Raw genomic sequence first — 18,994 nt, forward strand, 5'->3', positions numbered from 1 at the left:
ATTAATTACTATTTTTTCAAACTTCAAATATTATACAACCGGTCCTCATTTGTCCAATGACCGAAAAACTAATATTCCGATGAACTCTAGTCTAGATGAAGGATAGCAGAGTATACATACTTGATACTCCAACCTTGAGATGAATTTAGATAACTAATGACTGAGCTGAATGTCGTAGTACACAGACATCGTAAATTTACCTTCAGTAAACCCCGCCTCAATTTAATCCCGCGATATTGACAGTATCAAAGCTGCTGCCATTAGACCTTAAGTTGGGTTAGGGTAAAAGGGTAACTGGAATAGTGGCCTCTAAACTTGAAACTTGTTCCTCGTCCTAAAGTTGGGTGATGCACGTAGAGTTACATAGCTAGTACTGAACTGGAATGATATCGCTCAGGCTTTGTCACAGAAGACTTTATGCAACACCAAAATTTACCTATGCTGAATGGGGAGACTTTTTGGATGTGGCGAAAAGAAACTATCATTTAATGCAGGAATCCCAACATTTTCCCCTGCAAATTATGCTCGAAATCAACTCCCAATTGAAGGAGTTGGTAAAGAATGGTCAGTTGGAAAATGCACGCCACATGTTTGACAAAATGACTCAGAGGGATGAGGTCTCATGGACCAACATGATTTCTGGTTATGTCAATGCCTCTAGTTCATTACAGGCGTTGTCTTTATTCTCAGAAATGCGGCGTGATCCTATTCTCAAAATGGATCCTTTTGCTCTTAGCCTAGCGGTGAAGGCATGTGGGCTTAGTATGAATTTGAGGTGTGGTGAATCATTACATGCCTATTCGATAAAAGCTGATTTTGTTAGTTCTGTTTTTGTAGGCAGTTCACTTGTTGACATGTACATGAAAGCTGGTAAAATGATGGGGGGTTGCAGATTTTTTGATGAAATGCCTCTTAGGAATGTAGTTTCTTGGACAGCTGTTATAACCGGGCTTGTACGTGCAGGTTACAATGAGGAAGGGTTGGTGTACTTTTCTGAAATGTGGAGGGACAGCGTAGAATGCGATTCGTATGCTTACGCTATTGTGTTAAAAGCGTGTGCTGATATTGGGTGTCTGAATTACGGGAGGGAAATGCATACTAGGATAGTGAAGAAAGGCTTGGATATTAGCTCTTATGTGGCTAATAGTCTTGCTACAATGTACAATAAATGTGGGAAACTAAATTACGGTATGTGCTTGTTTGAAAGAATGAAGTTGCAAGATGTTGTCTCGTGGACTACAGTAATCACGACATATGTTCAAATAGGTCAAGACCAGTATGGCATACAAGCATTCTTGAGAATGAAAGAATCGAGTGTGACTCCTAATGCGTATACATTTGCAGCAGTTGTTGCTGCTTGTGCAAATCTTGCAAGACTAGACTGGGGCGTACAACTGCATGCAAATGTTGTACGTGTAGGTTTTCTTGATTCTCTGTCTGTGTCGAATTCAATTGTTACAATGTATTCCAAATGTGGACAGTTGGGTTCGGCGTCACTTATATTTCATGAAATGAGTAGAAAGGACATTGTTTCTTGGAGCACTATTATTGCTGGATATGCTCAGGGTGGTTGCGGTGAGGAAGCTTTCAAGCTACTATCATGGATGAGAAAGGAAGGGCCAAAGCCAACAGAATTTGCTCTTGCTAGTGTACTTGGTGCATGTGGTAGTATGGCAATCCTTGACCAGGGTAAGCAACTTCATGCTCATGTTCTTATCATTGGATTAGATCATACACCGTTAGTACTGAGTGCTTTGATCAACATGTATTCAAAATGTGGAAGTATAGCAGAAGCCTCAAAGATATTTAATTCATCACAAGATATTGACGTTGTATCTTGGACAGCCATGATTAATGGGTATGCTGAACATGGATACAGCCGAGATGCTATAAGTTTATTTGAAAAAGTTCTTTTTGCTGGTCTAAGACCAGATTCTGTGACCTTCATTGGTGTTCTAAGCGCTTGTAGTCATGCTGGCCTTGTTGATCTAGGTTTTCAGTATTTCAAATTGATGAAAGAGGAGTACAAAATAAGTTTGTCAAAGGAACATTATGGTTGTATGATTGATCTTCTCTGTCGCGCTGGACGAATAATTGATGCTGAGAACATGATCAAGAATATGCCATTTGAAAAGGATGATGTTGTTTGGTCAATCTTGCTTAGAGGCTGTAGGCTACATGGTGATGTTGAATGTGGAAGGCGTGCGGCTGAGCAAATTCTTAAACTTGCTCCAAATTGTGCTGTGACTCACACTACTCTGTCAAACATTTATGCATCAAAAGGGAAGTGGGGTGAAGTAGCAGAACTGAGGAAGTTGATGAGATTGAAAGGCGTCATGAAGGAGCCTGGCTGGTCTTGGATTAAGGTCAAGGATCAAGTCTCTGCATTTGTTGCTGGAGACAAAAGACATCCACAGAATGAAGATATTTATGATATTTTGGATCTTATATCCTCAAAAATGGAATTTTCTCTTCAGAATATTGCTTCTATTTTAGAGTAGCCAAAGCTTGAGCCGTTGGTTGAAGCTTCTCGAAGCATGAGCATCCTTCAGAGAACAAAAGAGAGAAATTTATTCTTTCATTTTATAATCACAATAATCATCATTGGTATATTATACTAAAAGATTCATAGCAATCTCCTAACAGCTAAAAGTGATTTGATTAGCATAGCTCGTGGCTCGTGCGTATTACTACAGGCAGCTTTGTTTAATCTTTTTCCCCAAATAGTTTAGCCATTTCCTTCGGAAATGATCTTGATGTGTTCTTTTGTAGCATCGTCCATTTATGGTGCTGTCATGAGATGTAATTTTGATTCTGAGTTTGCAAAGAGCAATCTGAGTGGTAAAGCTGGTGTAGACCGATGCTATGGGTTTGTGTTATAGTGTACACATGAAAATATTGCAGTCACAGATGTGTCAGATAACTTAGCAGAGTAGCTTCATCAAGCAGAGTCGCTTGTGTACTTGCCCTGTGAGCTTTGAGTCAACATGGATGTTGATTCAGTAGGGAATGCAGCTAGATAAGGCATCCTGCAAAACATGTGGAGGAAGATCTTTAGTTGATGGGATAGGATCCATATCTGGAAGCATGCTTAGCACTATCGGTTTGGAAGTTGTAAGTTCTATAAATCTAGAGTTGAGTTGGAAAGCTGTGACAAAGAAAATGTGCTCTGGAAATGCTGCTCAAATGGGGATGAAGGTAGTGAACTAGAGTCCCAAGAGAGTTAGAGGATTTTCAGGGTCAGATATGGACGGGGTACCTTTCATTCAATCTTCTTTTGTAATGACAGGGAACCTTTCGTTCAATCTCTGTGATGGTCATGTTTATTAAGGCCGTGCCACCTCTTAGGCCTTGTGAATAATTTTTCGTCTACCAGTTTATATTGCACATAATGTCTTGTGCCGTTGGTTTTTCTTTTCCAAATTAGAGTGCAAAGCGTTGCAAGTATTCTTTCTATATGAACTCTTACTTGAAGAAACCAGACGAGTATCTAGTTTTTTATACTGGTGGAGAAAAGATTCCGTTGTTTTCTCTACATACTGATTGTTCCCTCTTACTTCTTTCTTATCGTTCTGCACTCCAGATATAGCTGTGGAAAACTGAGTGTCCAAAGTTATTCCTACTTCCCCTTTTATTCAAATGACTACAGGCTGTTTAGAGCAAAAAAAAGGACAAATTCAATGTCTCTGAAACCTGATTTGTTTTTATTTAAAAACTCAGCCACACCTTGTTGCAAAGGCATTATGCACATCATCTGTTGCATCTACAGTCCAATAAACTCTTGCTCCTCATAAAAATTTGCAGACTGTTGTTCAAAGACTGAAGGGAAGATGGGAATTAGTAGACTGTTGTGAATAAAATGTATATCATGTCAGCATGACAATTCAGACACAAAAATAAAAGGAGCTGCCTGAGATTCTATATTGTTGGCCCATGCTAAGCATGATGAAAGCTCATTCTGTCATAAATAGACACATTCTAGTGTAAAATGCTTAATTGTCCTTTTTTGGGGGGTTTAAAGCACTTCATCACTCTTTCAAGGATATAAACGAATAAAAAAAACTGATGTAAAAAGATTAAATGTTAACAACTTTATGTATGTTATAGTATGACCAAAATAATTTAATGACAAATATTAGTTTGAAACGCTTTAAGTGTAAAATTAATTTTTAACGCAAAATGGAGTGTACAAAAAATTCAGCATTGCATTGCAAAATTCATCCCGTTACTTCTGATGGAAAAGATTACAATTCTAAATTTTATGGTCGTCGTTGATAAATCACGTCTATTCTATGTAAGGCTGTAATAATGTAACAAAATTATATGTATATCTGAAAGCACCTTTTTAAGAAATAATGGATGCTAGTACCACATGGATCGTAAAAGAGGGAGAACATGTATATCTAAAATAGCAGTGAGTAATTGAGTATTAGACTTGGAACTGCAAATATGTGCAGGGTATAAGGACTAAACAGTCACTTATTGCAAAGTAGTTTAGTTCAGATAGGAGAAAGAGTGTTCATTATAAACCACAATATCAGGTACTCCTTGCCTTGCCTTGCCTTCTTCACTGACTTCAGGTTCGTTACCTTCGTTTTTTCTTCTGATATCTGAATCTTTTTCTCTCCTCTTTCTTGTTTCTAGTTCTGGGTTTTAGTTTGGACCATCTTATGTTTCTACATTCCATTGTTGTGGATTTGGCAAATCTATTTTGCATTCCTGATGTTCGATGAAATGCTTCTGAGAATTTCTGACTCTTGTTTTCCTCTTTTTAATCGCTTTCAGAATATACGTAATATCATTGTTTTCCGATGGAGAATATTTGTCCGATTCCAAGCGATTCATACAAGGTGGGGTTCATAGGAGCTGGAAAAATGGCTGAAAGCATAGCTAGAGGTGTGGTTAAATCTGGGATATTGCCTGCTTCTCGTATTCGAACTGCCCACACAGGATCCGCTCGTCGTACTGCTTTTGAGTCTTTTGGAGTTACTGTCTTTGACAATAATACTCAGGTAATTTCTTTGCTGATAAAAAAAGATGCTAAAGTAACAGGACAATCTTGTCGATTCCCTTCCCGAATTGATTTGATCATATGTTCAGACAACAAAATTAGTAATATAAATGCTTCAAATTATTGATGTTTTCAAGCTCTCCTTACAGGCTATTAATAGGACAATCAAAGTTATTAATTATAAGTTAGAATATCGGTAAAAGATACAATTATTGCTGCGACTGACTTACTTATTGCTTGTATTGATGCAAGACAAGTGACCTTGAATACGTAAGCGGGAAGACCTTTTTTCAGATAAAATAATAACTATAATACAAAGCAAAGTTCTTAGATTCAGATTGACCTCAAAAATCTTGTTCAAGCAAAGAGACTCACCATTTAAGACCTGAGTTCACAAATACTTAGCAATTGCTATGTCAGTATCACCTCAAGGTCATCTCATCGTAGGAATAGCAAAAACTTTCACTATCTTCTTTCTCTATTTGCTTAATTGATCTTTTTGTTTTTTGTTTTTCTGAAGATCTTTTTATTTTAAAACATTAAATGCAGCCTGCATTATCGGTTTTCTCTTAAAAAAACTATCTTTTGTTTCTTCTTTTGCTGTTTCTGGAAATAGGAAAAATCTGAGATCTAGTAACTGATTCTAGTTTTCTCACTTTATCTCTCTTATAACTTATTATTGGTTTTTTGAAGATTCTTAATTTACATGTTTCTTGTTTTTGTCCGAGCAGGTGGTTGAAGACAGTGATGTGATTATATTCTCTGTGAAGCCTCAAGTAGGTATGGTGCATCTCTTTTCCTTTCTCTCATCACCTTTTTAAAAAACAAATTCTTACGCTTTCCCTTTCAACAATTGGGGGGGGGGGGGGAGGGAATTTGAAATCCATTTTTCCACAATAATTCTGTTTCTGTTTCGATAGTTGTAAAATTTCCATCTTGAGGAAAATGTACAGGGAAAAGATTAAGTGAAAGATGATATTTCCTCAATTAAATGTTAGAACTAAGCAACTGAGATAAAGCTGTAAAGCAACCTATTGTAAAGAGGGATCATTTGGTTGGCAGCATAAGGCAAAAAATGATCGTAGCAATAACATTCGTCATAACTAATACAACTTTTCGCTTTCAGCATACAACTCTGTGTTACAGATTTTAGGCGCTAAAGAAGCTGCCGCTTCCAGATTGATTGCTTTTTCATATTTATTGGATATTTTGAGAATTCGTGGTGATTTTGCTGGTCTGCTCACTTTTCTGAATGCAGTTAAAAATGTGGTGTCACAGTTGAGGCCAATTCTTTCAGAGAAGCAGCTTCTGGTGTCGGTTGCTGCAGGCGTTAAGTTAAAGGATTTGCAGGTTTGTGTTTGTACACAAATGGGGTTAGAGCTTTACATAAAATTCCTCAACAAGCAAAATCACAGCAACACGACATGATTACCAAATTTGTTCTACAATTTACTGGTAGTTTAATCTAACACCTTGAAAGTGGCAAGTACTTTTTTCTTAAATTAGAAAATCACGAAACTTTGCCGAGAACCACACAAAGTCACCATCAAATAACAAGTAGGAAAGTTTAAATAATGGAAAAACTCTAAACTAAACTAAATAGGACTATTAATCCGTCGCAACCAAGAAATTATTGGAAATAAAATAAATAATAGTTCTTAAAATACTACAACAACAACAATAACAACCCAGTGAAATCTCACAAGTGGGGTCTGAGGAGAGTAGTGTGTACGCAGACCTTACACCTACTCCAGAGGCTGTTTCCGATAGACCTTCGGCACAAGAAGATGGAACGAGACTATGCAGCACTAACAACAAAAGAAACCAGAAAGATAACACCAACAATAAAATAACCAAGAAATAGAGAGGAAAGCAATAATACTAAGCAATAATAATGGCACAGTACTACAGACGCAATGGATGGAGTAATATGGACACAAGAGCCACTAACATCCTAAGGCAAATCACTACCAGACTAGCTTCCTACGACCTAACCTACAACCCTAATGAAGTACTAAGGATACAACTGGAGCCACTAGCAGCGTAGAACAAAACACTATCAGACTAGCCTCCTATCTCCTAACCTACAACCCTCATGCTCGACCTCTACAACTTCCTATCAAGGGCCATGTTATCGGAAATCTACAGCCGCCCCATGTCCTGCCTGATCACCTCTCCCCTATATTTCTTAGGCCGCCCTCTACCTTTTCTCATACCCCTCAAGGCCAGCCGTTCACACCTCCTTACTGGGGCATCCAAGCTTCTCCTCTGCACGTGTCCGAACCATCTAAGTCTAGCTTCCCGCATCTTGTCTTCCATGGGAACCACGCCCACCTTCCCCCGGATATCTTCTTAAAATACTCTTGAGTAATATCTAATATGGGTATGTGAAGAAAATGCTTGGGTCTAACTCAATCACAAAAGCTAGCTCATTGGATGAGGATTGTCCAAAACCATATAAGAAACAACAACCCACTTCCTCAACCAATGTGGGGAAATCTAACAGCCGCCACCTTGGCCTGGTTAACTTGAGCGTGAATAACATAACATGGGGATCCAACATTGTGTAAACCAAGAATAGGAATGACTTGGCTCAGATACCATGTGAAGAATATGAATCTTGGGCCTAACTCAACCCTAAAATGCAGTGCATGAAGTGAGGATTGCCGAAATCCATATAAGGAGAGCACATTCCATTTTCTCAACCGATATGGTAGAATATAACAGGATACATGTGGTTTTTGCTAATTTTTAGCATATCTTGAAGCATCTAAGTCCCCATACCCATGTACATACATTTGACATGGCTAGATCAGGGTAAGGGTTATGTAACACGGGAAAATAACTATAGAAACTACTAGAACAAGACTTCTGGATTAAATAGAGAATAATTAAAATTAATGTAAAAATTTAATTCTGTTCCCTCAGTCCTGTATCATGAGCATTCACGATCTTTTCTGTGTGATTTCTTTTACGCTATTGTGTGTTTGATATATGTATGGGGTTGTCCCTGTCTGTTTAGTCACTTACTTCCCCTTTCTTTATGAGTTACATGTCTGGGGGGTAATATTCTGCTTACATACAGCACCAGTAAAGAGCAAATTGACACTAGATGCCCGGTGTCAAGCTTTCTGTGGTTTGCAATATACATGATTAACAATCAGCTAAACCGTACATAGTTGAAAGATGGATCATTTCTCTTTTCTTTAAGTTTATGATTTTCTTCTATTGAGCTTTATTGCTAACTTACAACCTAACATACCTGCTTTCTTCAAATCAATGACATATTCTTCTTGTGGTTCCCAAAGGTACAGAGCTTCTGACAGTGGGAAATTTAAAATTGGCTCAGTAGAGAACTTTTATTTGCTTAATCATATTTTCTAGAAATGAAGGTGAAACCAACGACTCATATTATTGACAATTAGTTCACATGCCTAGGCTAGCCGTGCCTTTTAGTGTCTACTGATGCTTACCTGTATATTTGCTCTGAGTTAAGAGTAGAATGACAACTAGATGCACGAAAGCATGCATATCTTGTCTGTTAATGATTCACTTTGTTGATTCAATTTTCTAATTTTCCCCATTTGGCTGAAGCATCTCCTATTTTCATCCTTTTGTCAAGGAATGGGCAGGTCAAGGACGATTTATTAGGGTGATGCCAAACACTCCCTCTGCTGTTGGTGAAGCTGCCACTGGTAAATGAGAAATAGATACTGATATTTGAATCATGTTACAGTTATACTCCCTCCGTTTCAATTTATGTGAACCTATTTCCTTTTTAGTCCGTGCCAAAAAGAATGACCCCTTTCCTTATTTGGAAACAATTTACCTTTATGCAATGATTTATAGCCACACAAAATATATGTGCCTCATTTTACACCACAAGTTCAAAAGTCTTCTCTCTTTTCTTAAACTCCGTGCCCAGTCAAATGGGTTCATATAAATTGAAACGAAGGGAGAAATTGATTATTCCTTCAAATATAATATCTCCGAGTCAAGTCATCTCTGGTTGTATCTAAGCATTAACTTCGGACATGGATCTACCAAATGTTTGTTGTCTAATCCTATAGAGGTGAATTAGTTTCCTGTAAAGGTACATGCAGTTTTTGAAGAATCCACACTAAGTGCACACCCATATCATACATATCCCGTTCTACATCAAAGGATTTATGTAACATGGTTTTGTTGTTGAGAATTTTGTTTGGAGCCTTTGATAATTAAATAAAAAATTGAGATGTAAGTAAATTGAATTCAGAAGCAATACTTTCTTACAATAACCATAATCAGATTTTTGTCAAATTCTGTCCCATATGTATTGAAGTAATTCTATCTTCTGTAGCACACAGGAACTTTACATGTTTGTGACATGAATATATTCTCGTGGTCGATCTTTTACCTTGAAATATTTTCTCTAGTGTAGGTTACTGAGTCACTAGTAATTTATATTTTTTGGTTGATTCTAATATAACTATGTGTGAGTTGTTATCTGTTATTGCTATTTATGTATCCTTCTAATTTATATGTCTTTATATAGTCTTTACTTTGGGGGAAAAGGCAACAACAGAAGATGGAGAACTAATTTCCCAGTTATTTGGAGCTATTGGTAAGGTATGGAGAGCTGATGAGAAGCTGTTTGATGCAGTTACAGGCTTAAGGCATGTTCTTTCTTTAATGTTTCTAAAACCGGATTTAGTATCACTTAATTTGATGCCAAAATCTGCTCTTGTGACTAGCTGTTTCTTGAGCCCGCTTGGGGATCTTAGTTGTTCCGAACTGCTTTTGCCTATACAAGCAGAGTTCATGCGAAGTTGGGAATCCAGTACCATTGTTAACAGAGTCTATTCTTTCTCCTTGAAATGTCAGTGGTAGTGGACCAGCCTATATTTTTCTAGCAATAGAGGCATTGGCTGATGGAGGGGTGGCTGCTGGTTTACCTAGGGATCTTGCACTTGGACTAGCCTCTCAAACTGTAAGTTAACAGTTACCCACCAATTTGTTCATACGCTGTCGTGCAATATGTTAGTATGGTTGTGTTCTTTGGAATAGCGAGAAGCAGCAAAATTGTATTCCTTTTCTTTTTCTTCTTCAAGAGAGTTACACACATTCCCTCGTATGTACTGCTGGTTGAATGACCACCAATTCTCTGTTGCATTGCAGGTACTAGGAGCAGCATCAATGGTCAAGGGTATGGCCAAGCATCCTGGTCAACTTAAGGATGATGTCGCATCACCTGGGGGGACAACCATTGCTGGAATCCACGAGTTGGAGAAGGCTGGATTTCGTGGTATCTTGATGAATGCAGTTGTAGCTGCAGCTAAGCGCAGTCGAGAGCTCTCTCAGAGTTGATTTAATTCTCTTAGGCTAGAGGTGGACCAGACGGAAGCTATGTTTATCAGAGTTATGCAAGTGCCTAAGTATAAGGTGAAAGCTGCAGAGTTGTTGATGTATGAGATAAATGAGGCTCTGCAATTCATTTTTGACCAAAATAAAGCACTGTATCATTTTATCTTTTGGACCAAATGCCCATATGTAGTAAAGAGAACGTGGCACAATCACTATAAATAAACATTATTTGCAGGTACTAGCAGAGTATAAATATTGTGCTCGCATCATGATAATTGAAAATACTTGGTCATACGAATCTTATTATATGTAAACATCAATTATTAGTCAGTAACTATTTAAGACCAGAAGAAAACTCGAGAAAGCTTCATATTCATCATTTTCTATTTTGGTGCAAACTGAAGGCATTCAACATCGTGGACAAAAAAACACCTCATTTGGATACTTCTGTTTAAGCACTAATTAGCAAAGAGATTTGCTAGAAGCTTGTGTCGAATCAACCTTGGAGCAACCAAAATAATTATATAGCAAAAAGCAAATCAAAGACGACACACAAATACCCAAAAAAAAAAAGAAAAAGGACCAAGAAATTAAAAAAATATTACAAACAAAATGATAGTATATACATTGTTATCAAATGAATTATTCATGAAGAACGATGGATGCTCCCAAAATTGACCTAAAAATTGTTCTTTAATTTATTTGGACTTAAATTGGCGTTAGACTGACTTGGTTGACATAATTTTTATCAGTTGCTTCCCATCTATTGAACTAACAGTTGTAACACTATAATACTTCCATAATTTCTTGAATTAACACTTGTAGCATTGTTCCTCTCCCCCCCCCCCCCCCCCCCTCTCTCTCTCTCTCTCTATATATATATATATAAAGTGTGTGTGTGTGTGTTCAAGGGGGAATGTGGGCTAGATTCAGAAATGAGATGATACTTGTCGATGCTCACTGGAATCTGGATACACCATGAACAACGTTAAGTTTAACAATCAGGAAGAGTAGATCATGATATAAGCAGAATACAAGCGTTTGAATCTCATCAGAGGTGGTACTTGTTCTAGCACAGCTAATATTTTGTCACAACAGTCTCCTCTGCTAATTCAAATATTATCTTATCCTATCAAAATTCTTGATGACACTGCATTAACAGCAAAACATTCTTCTGCAGCTATCCACTAAGCATATCCAGCAACAAAAAATCCATTTTAAGCAATTAGCTAGAGGCTTACAAGAGTAGATGCGCTGCCTTCAGATAAGGTACTTAAATAAATCAAAACTAACTGCATTCTCAAGAATGGGACAACCAAAATGAAGGAAGAAAAGGCCAAATGGTGATTAATCTCTATAATCCGTCACAAGATGTATCTATAATTAGTGCGCAGACCACAATTGTATTGGCTCAACAGCGGAAGACAAAGAAAATCTCATCTCTTACCATCAAGCATGTATGAAGACTCAAAGCAGCGAATAAAGTTACAAAAATTCCTAGAATTTCACCGTGATAACTCAGTGAGTAGCAATTCGTCTATAAACAGCTCGGAATGTTTGTCCATCATTGCGTGCTACCTTTTGTCCTTCTTCTGTTGCAGTACTGAGGAGTTTTACAACCTGATCAGCTTCAAGTTCTTCAGTTGTAAGTGGCTCAAACATTGGATGTTCTTCCAAACACGATTTCATCCACTCACCAAGCTCCTCAACATCTGTTATTGTGTATATAATTCCACCAACTGCAAGCACATACGCATACTCGTCTAGCAAGAACGGACTAATAACCCGTCGACGATGATTCTTCTCTTTGAAATGGGGATCCGGAAACAAGAAAAACATCTTTTTAAGCTGTCCTTTCCCGAAGTAATTTGGAATGTACTTCATTGAATTGGTCCGTACCACCGAAACATTCTGGTATTGACCAGGATTAGTCGTCCTCAACCCCAAAATTCGCTCCTTTACATACTCTGTCACCTTGTCCCTCAGCTCCATCCCAACCATAAGGGTATCAGGGAAAAGGGGTGCAAGGGCGATTAAAAGACCCCCAAATCCGCAACCAACATCAGCAAACTGGATCTTTTTAGAACCATCTACTTTAACCATTTCGGGGTAATGTAGGGAATAATCAACCTCAGCAGGGGAAATAGGAATTGGAAAATGCGAGTCACTTAACGGATTACTATGAGCACGAGCTCTATAAAAACGTTTACGGGGCAGACCAGTTTTCTTGTTGTGTGTAGGATTTGCAACCTCATGCTCCGACATCCTTTCACCCATGCTTTATTTCTTCTTTTTAGTTTTTTCTTTTTCCTCCTCTTCCAACTGCATAACATAGCAATTAATAAAAACATGAACTTGGGCACTGAATTTCCAAGAATCTTACTAAAAAGGATTCATATTTGATACATCTAATTTGCAATTACTCTAACGCAGCACATAATAATGCAATTTCAAGAATAGTAGTTGCCTCTAAATCATTAACTTACAGTAGTTATCATTAATTTGCTGGGGTTTGACTATTATTAATGTGCTAAACCTTTACAACACAGAAACTGCATATATACAACATATACACCAACTATATATCCACCCTTTTTTCTTAACTATTTGGTAAATGGGGTTCAGAGAAGGAACTAAAAATTGAACTTTATACGATTAGAAGCTTATATTTTTGAATCCTGGCAAAAATTCAAGAATTTAAACTTAAAGACAAAAAAAAAAAAATCACAGCAGGAAGTAAAAAGAGAGATAGTTTAAGTGACTATATGCGTTTACAGATTTTCAAAAGTTATACTTTTTGCAGACCTGTTTCTGAAGTTCGATGATCCAAAGCTTGAGATTTTCGGAGAAGACAGAATTTAGCTTCACAGAGAGAGAGAGATCAGAGAGGGTAGAGGAGTAGTGTGCCCTAGTATTTTTCTGGTGGTTGGGCTTTACGTTTAAAACTTATTTTGGGCCTTGTCAGCCATTTACCCATCAATGAATGATCGGCCCCGTCTACCAAATTATTTCTTTTCTTTTTCTTCCCTTTTTTACAAAAAAAAAAAGAGATAAAAAAATGGGAAAGGAGATAGTTAAAATATAACTCGTACTGAACCATTACATGAGCATCCGTTAAAACAAAAAAGTGATTTTCTACAGTTCCAATTTCATTATGTAAACGGTATCTGATTATGTGAATAAATGGTTATTGAAGTGTTTAATATAAAAATATCCCGAGGCGGATGTACCATACAATTACCGGGTTCAACTGAACCTAGTACGCTCGATACAGAGCATAAATTTATGTGTATGAAATCACTAAAATTGTAATAAATAATAGATATGAACCCATAAGTTTAAATGTTGAACTCATAGAACTAAAATCCTAGATCCGCCTCTGAAAATAACCAATATTTCATTGAAGAATTATGCAATTGTTTGTTTGTTAAAAGAGTTATATAACGACCTGACCTCGAGTATGACTGTTTTCCATAGTCGAAATTTTTTGTGATTAGTTCATGCAAAAAAAAGATCTTAAGAGTCTTAGCGGCCATGTTAAAGATGTAATTAAGTGTCAAATCCCTATGCATTTAGGCTTTCAGACAATGTTTATCAAGAATGAGTAAAAATAAATATCCAGTGACATATACCCTTCATGTATGTATAGTCAGACATTCCTTAGCAGCAGTATGAGAAAAGTAAGACAAAATTTGAAAAATAAAGTTGTCTTTGCTCTTGGCTACAAAAATAATACTTGGTGACAAGCTCTAATCACATACCCTAGATGGAAATAACAATCAACTAGTTTCAAACAACAATGGATGGATATCTGATGATGAGGTGGTAGTATTTGTGCTAGTCCATGTGTAGTTAACTTCTGATATCACACTTCTTTCTTCTGTATTTCCCTGAAAATTTGTTACTGCTGCAGAAGGCACTTGTGATCTTATGGCTTCCAATGCTATGCTTACTTCCTTCATAGTTGGTCTCTTCTTACCGTTCAAGTTCAAGCAACGATAGGCTACATTAGCAGCTGCCATTATATCCTCCTTTCTACCTTCTTGTGTAACTTCTGCATGGAGAATTGTATCGAGGCGATTTTCATCCATTGCCAAAAGGAAATTTGTTGCTAAACTTCTGCCTTCGTTCGTTGTAGTTAAAATTGCTTTGTTTCCTGTTAATAGTTCAGCAAGAACAACTCCAAAGCTATATACATCGCTCTTTTCTGTGAATTGGCTGGATTGGAAATACTCGGGATCTAAATAGCCAAAAGTCCCTTGGACTCTGGTTGTTAGGTGTGTTTGATCAATTGCTATAGACCTTGAAGTTCCAAAATCTGATACCTTGGAACGGTATTTTTCATCTAAAAGTATATTGCTAGATTTGATGTCCCTATGATATATTGGAACAGAAGTTGCAGAATGTAGATAAGCTAATGCTCCAGCAACCTCTGTAGCAATTCTCAAACGCGTGCTCCAAGGAAAGGGAAACTCATTATTCTCATTGTGTATGAAGCTGTAAAGTGTACCATTAATTATAAACTCATATACAAGTAGAGGAACTTCTGTTTCCAAACAACAGCCGAGTAGCTTCACAACATTTCTGTGATTGATCTGTGAAAGTATAACAACCTCGTTGATAAACTGATCCAACTGGTTTTCATCTACCAACTTTGATTTTTTCACTGCTACAATATTTCCATCGGGTAACATGCCTTTGTATACCGTACCTTGTCCTCCACGACCAAGTATGCGATTTTCATTGAAGTAGTCTGTTGCCTTCTCCAGCTCTTTAGCTGTGAAAAGTTTTGCTTTGTCAATGATCCCTTCATTGGATGATAGCTGCTGTTGTAGTAAGAGGCCACCATTTCGCTTAAAAAACATTTGTTTCTGTCGTTTGTTCCTTCTCTTCTTGAATGTTTTGTACAATAAATAGCTCCCAAACAGTATAAGCAGCACTCCAATACTTAGGAACACACCTGTGGATATAGGAGTGAGAAGAATTAGGCATTTTTTCTCCTTTTTTAAGGGAATTTCTGAGTGTTTCTCTGTGATTGAACAGGGTAGAATAGAAGAGATGGATAACTTTTAGAACTGGCCTCCTTTCTTCTTGATTTGCAACCTCTAAATTATTAAAATTTAGGATGTCTACCGTTTTATAGATGTAGTTCGGACAGTGTTGAGTTTTCAAATGGCTAGGAAGTACAACAGAAAGTGACTTACTGAGGAGAATGATAGTGGAAGCTGGCTTCTTTGAGTAGTATACCACCTCTGTGCAGTTGGTGCATCCTTGAATGGCTGATTGACATACAAAACAATATTAGAATGATATGTATCAAGGAAATACACCAAATATAAGTGCCCTGGCCTATTGATTTTTACTCTCCTCTATTTTTGAAGAGGTTATGTGTGAGCTTTTTTCCACTTTCAAATCTTAGTTTTCGAACTCCATAGCAAAAGATTTCCTACAGTCAACCTAATTTTTGTACCAACTTTATCAAATCACATTGAACTTCACATGCTACCGCTTAGCACATAACTATATAGTTTACCTCAACTTGACCCTATTGTGTCTTGCCAGTGGCCAGACATAAATTTGAAATAAGAACAACTCAAGCTATGTTAAAATGCCTTCTGTTGTTTGCTCTAAAGTTGTGTTCACTCGAGTCTCCTAATCGTATAGTCAGTCTTTTTTCCTAGAAATCTGGTTCATCTGATGTGCATATGCAGGATATTGTTCAATGCAACAGACACCTCATAACTCGACATAAATATCAAATGACTGTGTTAAGCGAGTCGTACCTTGGCATCCATTAGAGAAGTATGGATTCCCTTGTGTTCGAGGTCCACAGTGACACTGCAAATTAGCCACAGAAGTACCATCTTCCAACTTAACAGCAACACCAGATTTATTGCAAAGCAACCCGGCTTCCAACTCTTTGGCTTGGAGAGTCCAGAGCCAAACAACAGGAGCATAACCAAGAAAAGTAAAAGGCTGTGCAACTTCATCAGGAACCCAAGTTTGGTCTACCAAGAAAGCAGCAGAACATTTCGGGTAAGGTCCTTGCTGAATCCCCGAGTTTGTGAAGTTTGCTGTGTACAAGCTAAGATCAAAAGGGACAAGAGATTGGCAACAGTTGATGCCATAGCATCCTGTCAACGTTGCACCTTCGCTACAGATAGATGTACATCCCGAAAGCACATTTAAGTTCTGTGTCACAAGACCATTACCACAACCAACAAGCATCAACTTGTTCCTGTCTTTTGAGTAATAGAAAGGACTTCCAGATAAATTTGTGCCTGTTGTGATGATTCTACTGCCTTGACTCGAATCGTTGCAAAAATTTATAATAGAAACTAAGGTAGTGATAGTTTGGTTTTTCAGTGACACAGATATCACTTCACTCTGGAGTTCAACTTGCAGAAATGAATTTAAGAAAAGTTTAGGAGGATTATAATTTCGATCACACTTGATTAAGTACCAAGAATTAAGGGAACAACTGGCACTTAATCCAAATGGATAAGGAATTGTAAAGTTGCCACAACTCTCTTCACAGCCAGGCTTTGCACTAGATGAAGCTGCTATGGATTGATCTAAAACCATAAGCAAAGGGAGAAGCAATAAAAGATATACAAATTTAAGACTCATTTTAAATTTTTTTCTCTAGCTCTAGAGAGTTAGAATTGGATTAAAGTCTTGAACTTTGTACTTGTAAAAGATCAGGCTTTATGCAGGCATATTCTTTTCCTGATAGGTAATATGTCAATTCTGGAATTGAAAATTCACTTGGAAAAAACTAATTATATATCTTAGTTGCCTTCTTGGATCAGGTCAAGAATATGAAAGGAGTACTCTATCTGCTGTGGTATCATAAATTGAGAAAAGAACTTGTTGAACAAATATTTGAATTTTGTTAGGGTTCAATATTGCAACAAGACTTGGTCTTTACAAGAAAGTTTATTTTGAAATTGTAGCAGGAACGGGAGTCTTGGAGTAACGGTAAAGTTGTCTACCTATAAAATCACGAGTTTAAATCGTGGAAGCAACCACTAATGCTTTCATTAAGATAGACAGTCTACATCATACCCTTATGGTGCGGCCCTTCCCCGAACCCTGCGTGAACGCCAGATGACTTATGCACCGGGCTGCATTTTTAGTAGGCCAGATATCATTTGTTAGCTTAAGTTCAATTTTCGTCCTTGCACTTGTGCAGTTGTCATATTCAATCAATAATTCTTAGGCCGGCAATTCTCTATAATTGTCAACTATTTGAAAAGAAGGGAATTAAAAATCTCACAACTTTTGAGATGCCTTTTGCACTCTAAATATCTCTAGTGGCGTAGCCATCCAAAGCGTATTCTTTGTCGAAAAATTATACTGCGTATATAAATTAAATATTATTTTATATGACTATATATTATATTTTGAATACTCTTAATATAGTTAAGTGAGGTAGTTCAGCGATTTAAGGTATTCAAAGTGACGTGTTGTTAAAGCCTATTTGATTTTTTTTCATCTAAAAGTTCTCCTAATAAAATGACTTTCAAACTTAAAATTTGTGTAGAAATAAACAACTAATCTTAAAAGTAATTTCTAACTAAAAGTTATTTCTTAAATAAATTTTATAATTTAAAAGTCAAGCTTTACAAAAATTTCTTCAAACAAACGCTCTCTACAAACTACAAATCCTCCCGATTCTCTCTTTCCTTTGATTTTATGCTTACCTTTATTAGTAAAATTTCTAATGTTCTTTTTTGTTATTTTAATTTTGATTTATAAATTATAGTTCTATTAAATGTTTTATTATTATTTAGCTAAATATTGCATAGTTTGATCTAAAAAAATTTGTGCAACATTCATCGATAAAAAGAATTATTGAATTTTTTAATGTTTCAACACCCTTGACGAAAATCCCGATTAATGAATATCTCAATTAAACCTTTCCCGAAACCTTCATTTTTTTTTTAATCGTTACCCACTTAAATACTAGTAAGTAGTAAAACCCATGTTCTTTAATGCAGTATTGTCTAACTTACTTGATATTTGCCTCCATTCTGGTTGAGTCGTAAGGACCTACGACCTTATCAAGTTCTCAAAGCAACTTCCCAAGGTTCGTCATTTCATCGACTTTAAAAGAATTAATTGATTCGACCTTGCTTGAGATTGAGAAATATTTGTTATTATTGTTGTATCAAATATATCAGTCGGAAAAATATAAAGGGGATAGATAATTAGTCGGAATGCCATAAAGGGGATAGATAATTAGTCGGAATGCCAAGGTAGTACATCGCGGAATATGTGGTAGGCGCACGACATAAATTCGAATATTGATTGGTGAATCAAATATGGCATAAAAAAATCCTATCTTTTTAAATTTTCTTTTTTCTTTCCCATATAAATGTTGTGTAAATAAGATAAATTTGAGAATCAGAAGCCAAAGACGGCTTATTTTGGGAAGAAACTTGTGAGTAGTTAACATGGAGCTTTTGTTTGGACCACGTCAAATATCCTTAACTTTGACTAGAGGTGCCAAATGGGCGGGCCGAATCGGATACGGGTGTGTCAAACAAAAACGGATAATTTATCTAATTCGACTCATATTTAATACGGATAGAAAATAGGTTAATTGTTAGTAATATGAATATCGTGACTTCTTGA

General features: G+C 36.8%; 4 protein-coding genes across 5 annotated transcripts; 2 read left to right on the top strand and 2 right to left on the bottom strand.

Annotated features, from left to right (window-relative positions):
• The first annotated feature begins 232 nt into the window (after positions 1-232).
• Positions 233-3,423, top strand: LOC104117859 (putative pentatricopeptide repeat-containing protein At3g47840). Its single transcript, XM_009628985.4, has one exon. It carries the CDS (start codon positions 384-386, stop codon positions 2,499-2,501), a length of 2,118 nt encoding a protein of 705 aa, XP_009627280.1. The 5' UTR covers positions 233-383; the 3' UTR covers positions 2,502-3,423.
• Positions 3,424-4,405: 982 nt separating this feature from the next.
• Positions 4,406-10,592, top strand: LOC104117860 (pyrroline-5-carboxylate reductase). Of its 2 annotated transcripts, none has more exons than XM_009628987.4 (8): positions 4,406-4,541; positions 4,786-5,012; positions 5,743-5,791; positions 6,270-6,361; positions 8,634-8,706; positions 9,546-9,666; positions 9,875-9,980; positions 10,169-10,592. In XM_009628987.4, the coding sequence occupies exons 2-8, from the start codon at positions 4,812-4,814 to the stop codon at positions 10,355-10,357; spliced, it is 831 nt and encodes a 276-aa protein (XP_009627282.1). In that variant the 5' UTR covers positions 4,406-4,541; positions 4,786-4,811; the 3' UTR covers positions 10,358-10,592. The 2 variants fall into 2 exon arrangements, with proteins under 2 accessions (XP_009627282.1, XP_009627281.1); XM_009628986.4 differs by having other exon boundaries at positions 4,432-4,580.
• A 1,083-nt stretch (positions 10,593-11,675) lies between these two features.
• LOC104117861 (tRNA (guanine-N(7)-)-methyltransferase) lies at positions 11,676-13,299 on the bottom strand. Its single transcript, XM_009628988.4, has 2 exons — positions 13,160-13,299; positions 11,676-12,676 (listed from the first exon to the last, which is right to left on the bottom strand). The coding sequence occupies exon 2, from the start codon at positions 12,629-12,631 to the stop codon at positions 11,873-11,875; it is 759 nt and encodes a 252-aa protein (XP_009627283.1). The 5' UTR covers positions 12,632-12,676; positions 13,160-13,299; the 3' UTR covers positions 11,676-11,872.
• Positions 13,300-13,959: 660 nt separating this feature from the next.
• Positions 13,960-17,118, bottom strand: LOC104117862 (wall-associated receptor kinase-like 1). The gene is made up of 3 exons (XM_009628991.4): positions 16,138-17,118; positions 15,559-15,633; positions 13,960-15,314 (listed from the first exon to the last, which is right to left on the bottom strand). Exons 1-3 carry the CDS (start codon positions 16,982-16,984, stop codon positions 14,134-14,136), a joined length of 2,103 nt encoding a protein of 700 aa, XP_009627286.1. The 5' UTR covers positions 16,985-17,118; the 3' UTR covers positions 13,960-14,133.
• Between the last annotated feature and the right edge of the window lie 1,876 nt (positions 17,119-18,994).

The sequence above is a fragment of the Nicotiana tomentosiformis genome, chromosome 2 (genome assembly GCF_000390325.3).
Source record: "Nicotiana tomentosiformis chromosome 2, ASM39032v3, whole genome shotgun sequence".
NCBI classification, from domain to species: domain Eukaryota; kingdom Viridiplantae; phylum Streptophyta; class Magnoliopsida; order Solanales; family Solanaceae; genus Nicotiana; species Nicotiana tomentosiformis.

Bases quoted from the DNA above. Each gene is read 5' to 3' on its own strand.
- LOC104117859 (XM_009628985.4), top strand. From the start codon at position 384: ATGATATCGCTCAGGCTTTGTCACAGAAGACTTTATGCAACACCAAAA.
- LOC104117860 (XM_009628987.4), top strand. From the start codon at position 4,812: ATGGAGAATATTTGTCCGATTCCAAGCGATTCATACAAGGTGGGGTTC. The intron at 6,362-8,633 runs GTTTGTGTTTGT...CCTTTTGTCAAG, and splicing joins TTAAGTTAAAGGATTTGCAG to GAATGGGCAGGTCAAGGACG. The intron at 9,667-9,874 runs GCATGTTCTTTC...TTGAAATGTCAG, and splicing joins GATGCAGTTACAGGCTTAAG to TGGTAGTGGACCAGCCTATA.
- LOC104117861 (XM_009628988.4), bottom strand. From the start codon at position 12,631: ATGGGTGAAAGGATGTCGGAGCATGAGGTTGCAAATCCTACACACAAC.
- LOC104117862 (XM_009628991.4), bottom strand. From the start codon at position 16,984: ATGAGTCTTAAATTTGTATATCTTTTATTGCTTCTCCCTTTGCTTATG. The intron at 15,634-16,137 runs GTACGACTCGCT...TATGTCAATCAG, and splicing joins CTTCTCTAATGGATGCCAAG to CCATTCAAGGATGCACCAAC. The intron at 15,315-15,558 runs GTAAGTCACTTT...CTATATCCACAG, and splicing joins TTCCACTATCATTCTCCTCA to GTGTGTTCCTAAGTATTGGA.